Source organism: Passer montanus, unplaced genomic scaffold (assembly GCF_014805655.1).
Source record: "Passer montanus isolate IOZ18808 unplaced genomic scaffold, ASM1480565v1 scaffold106, whole genome shotgun sequence".
NCBI lineage: Eukaryota > Metazoa > Chordata > Aves > Passeriformes > Passeridae > Passer > Passer montanus.
In genome coordinates this window covers 134,785-144,473 of record NW_024357170.1, presented here as the reverse complement: position 1 = coordinate 144,473, position 9,689 = coordinate 134,785, and the positions used below count along the sequence as shown (strand labels likewise).

Below are 9,689 nucleotides of genomic sequence, written 5' to 3'. Positions count from 1 at the left end.
TTACCCAGTTCTAAAGACTGAGTAATTAAAAAAAATAAAGTAAGGCTTTGTATGGTTCACTAAGTATGTTAATTGCATGACAAGTTTAAACTAAAATTTTACACAATAAAAACATTTCATGTTTTTCCCCTTGCTGAAGCAAAATTTTACGGGAAAGTTACTTTGTCTGTTATCTCTGCAACATTTGTATTTAAAACTTGTATTATTTTTTTCCCCCACAGGGTCTTAATTAGACAGTAACCATTTAAAACTTTACACTTGACATTTGATTTTTCCAGACTAACAAAAAGGAGGTATATATTTGTTGAGAAAAGGAGATTATTTCACCAATGTAACAAGTGGCAAGAACTATCATGTGCAGATGCCTTACTCATATGGATAAATGTAAGTCTCTCAGATTGCATACAATAGATTAGGAACTACATCTGCAAAAGTGGTTGCTATCTTAGTGGAGTGGAGCCGCAAAGAGCAGATCTCAGACGGTAAATCCTTTCTGGGAATTCTGCCACAAAAACTTCGAGCAAAATCTTTATTTTATTTTAAATGTTCAGAGGTAAGCATCAAACATTCCACAGACAAGGAACATAGAGAATAGTTGGGTTTCTGCAGATACAGCAAGTCCAATTCTTTCTCCTGTAAGTAATTACAATTCTAGAAATTACTGTCAGTCTTGTTGGAGCTTTGCCTGTATGCACAAGAAGCAACATCTGATCTGGGTGCTCTTCTGACCCCTCTTTTTTTTTTTTTGAAAAAAATGGTTTCTGTTTGGGTGGTTAAAATATCTGATGGATGGTTTCAAATATCAGAAAAATGCTGTTTAAAATACCAGGCAATTGAATTGTCCATTGTAGCATGGTATTTCCAATTGTAATAATTTCAAAGGAAAAAGGGTTTTTAATATCTCATGGCATCAGGCTCCTGTTGATTTATGAATCCATAGAGACCTAACCACTTCATAAATGAAACAGTCATAGTACCACATTAATTCTGCTGTATTTTGGACTTTATTCTCTCATCCACTTTTTCTGGTACTCAGGTGTAACAAGTAATTTCAGCTGGAACGTATTTGTGTTCACATTTAAGTTCCTGTGAAAGTTCATTATGAAATTTCATTTCATGACCATTTTGGCCTGACAAAAAAAAAATAATTATTGTTTCATCGATTATGTCTGTGTTCAGTAATGGTCAGCTTAGAAACCACTGTCTATCAAACAAAGTCTAAAGAATGTTCTTACTACTCTATTTCCTGAAGATTCTAACAGATATTTGAGCAATCTTAGCAATTCCTAGGAGTTTGTACCACATAAAATCTTCCTGGTACAATGGAAGCTGTGTCAGCCCACTTTCAGAAATTCTGTTTATAAAATGTCAGTAATTTCACATGAGTGAACAGCATAAAGCCATCCACTGATAAGACAGCCCAGCAAACTTATCAATCAAATCCAAGCCAGTATCGCTGCCAGTGAGCTTCAAGACAAAGTCTAAATCAGATTTTCAGAGAAGACAGAAATTCTAGCAGAATTTCCAAATGACCTAAACAATTTCAGTGTGAGCAACAAAACACTGCCACCTAGGGAGCCAAAGAAAAGACAATTATCAGTCATTTAAATAAACTGACCATGAATGGCAGCATAAATTTAACCGGTGTACTTGAGTACAATTGTGATTTTTTTTTTTTTCAGTTACACAGCCTCCTGCTCCATTTTTTTTTAAAAAAACCCATTCCATTTCAAGGCATTTTCTTTTGAAATAATTTTATTTTTCCATATTTAAAACAAAGGCTACATCATTTATGCTGTGGGGATCACAGTGCACCCTTTGGCGTGGCACAGACCACCTAGCTGGATTACCTTGCATGCAGTTTCGATGATCCCACAACCTTACAACAATCAACCCTGCAATATTTATTTTACACATTCAGTTTTGATGTGGGAAGTGAGTGCCCTGCCAAGTGCCAGTTCTGCAAGTTACTCCCTTGTACCTTCCTGCAGAATTGAAGGACACGTTTTTCTGGGACAGAGAACAAAAGGCCTGATAACTGCTTTTTAAGTAGTCTGAAAGCCTCTGTTCATGTGCAGTCTTACACAGCTGAAAGAAACAGTGTTTGTTTCAAAGAAGGTTTGTGAAGAAAACTCCTCTATTTTTTGTTTAATTTTTCAGAATTGGAAGACATACATTGAATAAATGTATGGCAGCTACACTGAGCTCGATTAAAGCCGCACAGACAGAACAAGATCCTTAAAGTCTAGCATAAATTGTGTTTTCATTTTGTGTGATACTCATCATCTTAGAGGCACTTGTGTTCACTGCCAGCTGTCCATGTCCTGCACAGTTAAACTTCTGGTTCCATTGAAACTCAGTGTGAACATCTTCAGTTTGCACAAGAGCCAATGAGTGGAGGAGATGTATTGACATATTTGCATCATGATTATTTGACAACATGTTCCAAATCAGAGTTCTCTCCAGTAAAAAAAACAAAAAAACCCAAAAAACCCAACAAAGCAAACAACTTATTCCACACACTGTTTATTTCGTTTCACACAAAGCTGAATTTGATCTCTTCTTTCCCAGAGTGGCCTCTTAGAATGCACTTTATTAAGAAAAATTAATCAATAAACGTGATCATTCAACCAATCAGATCTTTCATTCCTAGAAATCAATAGATTCCAAAGGATGGCTTCCTTTGGAAGCAACCAGAATCTAGTAGGTGCTATTTTCAGAATTGTTGCACTACCAAGTCAGCTTTTATGGATGGTCCTGCACTTACTGACACATCTCTCATGCGGGTTGCTATTTTTGTTGCTCTTTCCCCACTGACATTGCCGATGCTCCCGGTGATACTGCTTTTGAAAGCCATTTCCTTTTCTGCTGATGATAGATTCTGCTGAGCTAATGAAATTGCTGTGGTCGCTGCTAATGGCCCTGAACAGTTACTTCTCTTCCTTTCCCAAGTACTTCTATTTTTATTCTGATTTTACACCCCCCTAGGGTGCTGGAAAAAAAGAAAAAAAGCGGCACGTGGGTAAGCACCTCACGGCCCTTGTGACCACAAACGACAGGGGGATGACGAGCGGGAGCTTTGCAACTCTCCCTGAGCTGCAGACCGTCCCAGAGCAGGGACAATTCCTCCAGCACCAGAAAGGGGCAGCGCTGGGGCGGCTGCGGGAAAGGGTCACGCTGTGGGCGGCAGAGCTTTCCCTCCTGCCAGAGCCTGGGGTGCCGAGCCGAAAAGCAGGAAAACTCCCAAAGCCCCGGTGCCTCCGAGGCCAGCCCAGCCTCACCCAGCACGACCGGCTCAAGCTGCCGGGGGTCGGAGGAAAGCGGACAGCGCACTCCCCGCCCCGCGGGGCCTCCCCCGCGCTCCCTCAGCCGCAGCAGCACTGCCTGGCGGCGACCCCCGGGCGGGGCGGGCGGAAGGAGGGAAGCAGGGAGGGGCGGCGGAGCGGCGCCAGCGCTGTCCCGCCTCCTCCCGCAAGGCCAGGCTCCCCTCCGCCTCCATTTCCCGGCGTGCGGCGCGGGCGCGGGGCAGGAAGTCCCGTGCGCCTGAGTCAGGGGCGGCCGGGCGGCCGCTGCCGGGGTCGGCGGCGATGGCGCTGGAGACCCTGTCCCCGGACTGGGAGTTCGACCGCCTTGACGACGGCTCGCAGAGTGAGCGCCCGCGGAGGGCGGGCCGGGCGGGGCCGGGCCGGCGGGGTGCGGTGGGAGCCACCTCGGAGCGGGGGGAGGCGCGGACTGAGCAGACCCTGCTTCCCCCGGACCGCCGCGCTGTATCCCCGCCGGGAACGGGAAGGAGGGAGGGAGGAATGGAGTGAGGAGGAAGCGGTCGCGGGAGCTGAGCGGGGTCGCCCTCCCCGCGGACCCTGCCCCGCGCCCCCCCGCCAGCGCAGCGCTTGTTCCCTGCGGCCAGGCCTGAGGGGCTGGGCGCCCGCCGTGACCTTCTTTGCTCTCACACCCTCTCCGTAGCTGTCGGGGCTGTTTTGGGGTGTGGGGAGTGGCTTTTCCAGCCCTTCATCGTTTGCTCCTCGGGAGAGTCGCCTGCGGTGCCCCCCGTGCCGGGGGAGGGCCAGGCTGAGTGTTCGCCCCGTCTGTTCTCGCACTGACCGGGCTCGTCGTGGGGGCGGCGCTCCCTTCCTGCCCGGTCATTGCTCGTGGCCCGCGAATTTTTGCAGTGGCTTCCTTGGTTATCCGGAGAAGTCACATCGAGATGTGTTGTGAGCAGTTAGTTGTACTCAGCTTTCATTGGTAAGGGCTCTCTGTCACGGGAGGCGGGCCGGCGCTTGCAGTTTCACCTTTAAAATAGAATCGAATAAGATATTCAGCGACGCTGAAGTCTTTCACGGTGGGTTCGTGTGCCCGTCAAAATACACGTTTTACTGAGCCTGTGGAGGTGACCTAGTTTCTAAACAGGGAACTTATATGGTTGTCACACTGTAATACACGCTGTAAATTGAACTGTGCCAAATTAATTATCCCAGGTGTTGCTGTGAAAATATGTCACTCATGGACCAACTGTTTCACATATAATGTTATCCCGGGGGATGATACTGTTGATGCCATGTTCGTTTAGTCTGGATTTCAGTGGAAACTGAAGCTGTCCTGAGCAGAGCTTTTCATCAGTTCTCTAGTTGTAGAAAGGAAAATGTAGCTTTGACTCAAAATGCCAGCTCTCTGCTAGTTTGACCAGGACATGAAATGAAACTCCAGAAAATTTACATGACTTAATATGCCCCGTTATCACCATCTCAAGGGTGAAGAAACAAGGCTGATCTTCCAGCCAGAACAGCACACAGTTTTTCTATAGAAAAGCCAAAGAATAATCGTGTGACTTGAAAGGCATTTTTTGTTCTTGTTGTCTACTTTCACTTTGTATCACTAACATTTAGCAATTACAAGATTCTCAACTGAGGACATAAGTCTAGTTTGTAAGTCTAGTTTACTACATCTCTGTCCTGGATGTGTATGGCTATGGCACTTGCAAATCTTGCTGCCAGTGACTTCATTGAATATTGATATTGCTGATTTTATGGAAGAAGTTAAGATTAAGTTGAGGGATCTGTGCTGCTGAGTTGATCTCTTGCACTGTTCCAACTATAAAGTTTTAGTTTTATCAGCTGAGAAGAAACTTTCTTGTAACATTATACCTTATCAAGTATGTATGCTGCTCTGAAGAAATGGATGATATTTGCTTTCTATGATTTCATTTTCTTCCTCTGTGTGAGTCAGTTTATTTAGGAAAAATGTTCTGCGTCTTAGAAAGCTTCTCTCCCAAGTAATATTTTATCTTTGCAACTCTGCCTATTGCTGGCTAGCTAAGAGCTTCTACTCTCTTGTCTCACTAAGAAAGTGAGAAATTATTCCTGTCTCTTATTTTATAGATGAGCAGTACAAGGTGATTGATGGCTGTCAATAATTAAGTATTTGGAAGCATTTAATGAGCTGTAGTGTTGCTCAAATCCATCATTTGTCTGCTGGAAATGTGACAGTCTGTGAATCTCTAGCAGAGTGCTGTTGTGAGGTTTTGTTTGAGAAATGCTCTGTAGTTTTGGTTCATAGAAACTGATTTGAGCAGCAATGCAAATTTCCTACTCTTGTATGACTTTGAAGTTTTTTCTGTTCTTCCTATAAACCCCCAGCGTCTGTCAGTTTTTTTGTTCTTAGTTTGTCTTTTGTGTGAAGGGAGGAGATGTGATGGGGAAGTACCAGAGCATACCTCTTCAATGTCTCCCCTGCTCTGGATTTTGTAGCAGTAAAGCACTGAAGCTGACATGGTGGCTGGTTAAAATCCATTCAGCAGGGCTATGCATAATGAGTGTTTTACTGGTTTGCTGCAGCAGAGCTTACAGAAGATGCCCTGGAAAGAACCTGAAGGATGAGATGGACTTGATGGAATAGAATAGGACAAGGACATAACTTAAAGGGCTACACATCAGTGCCTGGAGTGCTGCTGATGGAGGGCGTTTTACTCACTTCTTCTCCTGAGTGAAATTCAGCCTCCTGATCTTGACAATGCCTGATCTTGACTGTCTAGGCTGCAGGTGCTACTAGAGCTCAATGGCACTAATGCCATTATTGTGGGAGAGTGTGCTGTGCTCCCTGGGTAGGCTTTGCAGTCTGCGTGCCTTTGTGGTTTGCATTGCTGCTGCTTTCAAAGTACTATCTTAAAATTAATTCAGGTCTTCTCTGCAGTCATTTCTCCTTCTCAGCCTCCCTGCACGTAGTCCTTTTCATCTTTTCCTTATCAATTTGTCTTTATTCATTCTTCCTTTTCTACCTGGTGCAATTTCTCAGATATTTTCTTTCTGCAAAAGATGTTTCAGTGGTGATTGATTCAGCAGTGCTCTCCCACTGAAGTAGCCATCAGCTACCATTTGGTTCAGTTGTTTGCAATGACAATGACTAAGAGGTTGAACAAGCAGAATAAAAGAATATATAATTTTTAACTTTCTAGGCCAGTCTACTTGCTGAAATGTGAAAAGGGCACATATAAAGCTACGTGACAGCTGAATTCTTGTGTAAGAAAAGTTCGGTTGTCCAGCTGACCTTCATTCTCTAACTTTTTTTAGATAATCCTATTTCCAACAAATAGCAGAAGATCACCAGCTGTTAGATTTCTTATCTAATTATGGAAAAGACACTTTAGTCTTCACATGAAAAAGGACTGTACTTCCTGAGTGCAGGAGCCTTGAACTGTAATCGTTTACTCTGTGGTTCAGATTGGGCAGCTAAGTAACTGAGTATAATTTGGGGAGGAGTGGGGAGCATCTTAATATGAGAAATAAAAAAGATCAGGATAGAGAGCATGAAACTGTTTTGCACCAATTGTCTTTAGATTTACTTTGCTACTTAAGACCACTGTGGTTTGTGTTTGACCAGCTGAATGTTAGCCTTTGAACCTATTTGTCCCTTTGAACCTGCTTGCCCCTGACACTAACAGGACAGCTGTGCATTTCAGTGCCCAGCAGAACAAAAATTCTGCCTGAGAAGGGTGAATTTGAAAGTGGGTGGGAATGACTAAAAGCCATAAGCTTTCCATGTAATGCTCACATAACTCACTGAGAGGTACTGGGGAGAAGTGGAAAGAGGACGCTGGAGAATTCAGCTGCTGCTCAGGCTGAAATGATTAGACCCATTGCCTCAAAGTTCTTAATATAAATGCATTTGTATGGTTCAGCTGATGGGTAGGGTCACCTGCTGTGCTACAGTTTCCACAGTAATTTCTTTGCTCAGCACCTTGTGTGATTGTTAAGGTCTTAGTTTAACAATACATGTACCTTGGAAAAAAAAAATCTGCATAGTGCTTAGATGTTTGATACTCTTCAAGTAGTATTTGAATTTCTGTTAAACCAACACTAAGTTATAGGATTGTTTTTAAACAAATAAGAACTTTGTATTAAATCTGCATTTTATTAAGAAAAATGCCACAGCAAAATGAGGAATACAGGACTAAAACTAAATAGCAAGCTATTAAATGTTTTAATAACATTTTTTGATATTGCAGTTTATTGAATTGTCTGTAAAACTGTACTAATGTTATCAATTCTCAGAAATTCATGCTGAAGTGCAGCTGAAGAATTATGGAAAATTCCTTGAGGAATATACATCTCAGCTGAAGAGAATTGAAGACGCCTTGGATGACTCTGTTGGAGATGTTTGGGACTTCAGTCTTGATCCCATTGCTTTAAAGGTCTTCATATTTTTAATATACTCTGTTACTTTCCTAGTTTGTCCTTTCCTTCAAAACCTCTGCAGGAAAAGCTTGATACATTTGTGCTCTTAAAATTTTGACTTGTGTGTTTGAGAAAACTATCCAGTACTATTTTAATTATTAAATAATTAATAAATTGGTGCATATCATATGAGAAGAAGCTTTCACATTATTATTTTCTAGTCTTATGGATACTGGCTGAAGTTGAATGAATTTCTAATTCTCCATGTGCTGGGAAGGCTGGTTGCAGCAGACTTCTCCCCTGTGACTGTTAGTGTTTTTGTCTGGGGACTGGGGTTCCAGGAGAGCTCACTAATAGTTGTAAAACTGCACAGTGAACTGTGTGTGTATTTGTAGGTTGTGTTTTGACCTAATGGCCTTGGTACAGTATTGGCTGTTTTCTTGGTCACAAATTCTCTGTCCTTTGTGGAGCATTAGCTTTTCCTCTTCACTGAATTTGCAGAAATAATTTAGAAGTGCTTTTGTTGCCTTGTGAAACTTGTCTGTACTGAAGATGCACTCTCAAGCAATCATCTGTCTGAATAATTTGGATAAATTATGTGTAGGGCCACCACAGTACTGCATGTTTATGGACTAGTTAAAATCAGGCTGACTTAAGTACAAATTGTCACTGCCTGCATACAGATGTATTTTCTGCTTCCTGTTTCCGGCATTTGGAATTATTAATTCATGTTTTAGTTTTCCTGAGCTGTTTTTCTCCTACATATGCCATAATGATCATGCTTTTGCTTTACAAGTTTTGTAAGTAAATTTTTGTAAATGCTATGTAATACACCTGGTTATTTGTCTGTGTGCCTAAAGTGTAAGGAAAGGTATTTCCATGTGGACGTGAAGGGTTCCTGCAGTGCAGGCTGCCAGTAATGTGCAGCTGTGGCTCTCTTATTACTGACCCTATTTCAGATTAAACTGGGGGGAGTACTTGCCTAGTTGGATGAATGTATTTTTGACTAATGTTTTCTAAAGTTGCTGATTTGTTGTTTCTGTTTGGTTGTTTTGTGGTTTTTTTTGTTTGCTTTTTATTTTAATTTTAGCTTTTGCCGTATGAACAGTCCTCCCTACTGGAGCTCATAAAGACAGAAAACAAGGTAAGCACTTTGTGGTTAAAGGAAAAAAAAAAGTTATTCAACCTCAATCCAAGCCCTCTAAACGTGAACTTGTTTGTAATCTGGGTGATTTTTCCTCACTTTGTGTCTAGGTTCTAAACAAAGTTATAACAGTGTATGCTGCTCTTTGCTGTGAAATCAAAAAGTTAAAATATGAGGTAAGTTCAGCTGACTTTTATTATCGTATATGAAAAGGTTTCAGTTTGGCATGCTGATATATACATTTAATTTTGTCAATAAAGAAACAAGACATCTAAATAATTTTGTAGCTTGATTACATATATCCTATTTATTAAAAAACAAATTTCTGCTTTCGTTGTTAGGCAGAAACTAAATTTTATAATGGCCTCTTGTTTTATGGAGAAGGAGGTAAGTAGCTCCTTTTATTGTAAAAGTATGTAGTTTTATATTATTGCTTCAAGTTACATTAAATGCTACAATAACTGTAATTTTATTTTATGGATACATTACAACTGTAATTTTATTTTATGGATACATTAAATAATTAATATAATAATTTCTCTGTGATGCACACCAAATAGAGAACTTTGAGGGTAAAGGGATAAATGTTAGTGTCTTGTAGCTGTCCTGAGTTAGCTTAAGATTTATCTTAAGATTTATCAGGTTTATCTGTAAAGCCCTGCAGTAAGTATTGTTACATGAACAGGAAATTTTGTTGCAGCTTTATTTACACGGGAAGTAGGGAGTGTGAGCTCCCTACATACAGCTTGTCTGCTGTAGCAGCTAGTTTGCAAGGTATAGCACTGAAAACATGTTTTTCACATGTAAACACATCCTAAACCAACTTATTTCCTTTTGGAACTCCATTTGACATCGGTTGTAGTAAAACAATAAATCTG

The 9,689-nt window shown here is 41.5% G+C and overlaps 1 protein-coding gene across 5 annotated transcripts in view; it reads left to right on the top strand.

Moving 5' to 3' along the window:
• The first annotated feature begins 3,493 nt into the window (after positions 1 to 3,493).
• Positions 3,494 to 9,689, top strand: part of WASHC4 (WASH complex subunit 4) — a 57,499-nt gene continuing 51,303 nt past the window's right edge. For all 5 annotated transcript variants that reach the window (XR_005628747.1, XM_039720004.1, XM_039719994.1 and 2 more), the window contains exons 1-5: positions 3,494 to 3,648; positions 7,545 to 7,684; positions 8,758 to 8,811; positions 8,922 to 8,987; positions 9,153 to 9,198. Coding sequence is in view for 4 of the 5 variants with exons in the window: in XM_039720004.1 (XP_039575938.1) it covers positions 3,588 to 3,648; positions 7,545 to 7,684; positions 8,758 to 8,811; positions 8,922 to 8,987; positions 9,153 to 9,198 (367 nt within the window). In the remaining variant the exon portion in view is untranslated. The remainder of the gene's footprint in view (positions 3,649 to 7,544; positions 7,685 to 8,757; positions 8,812 to 8,921; positions 8,988 to 9,152; positions 9,199 to 9,689) is intronic.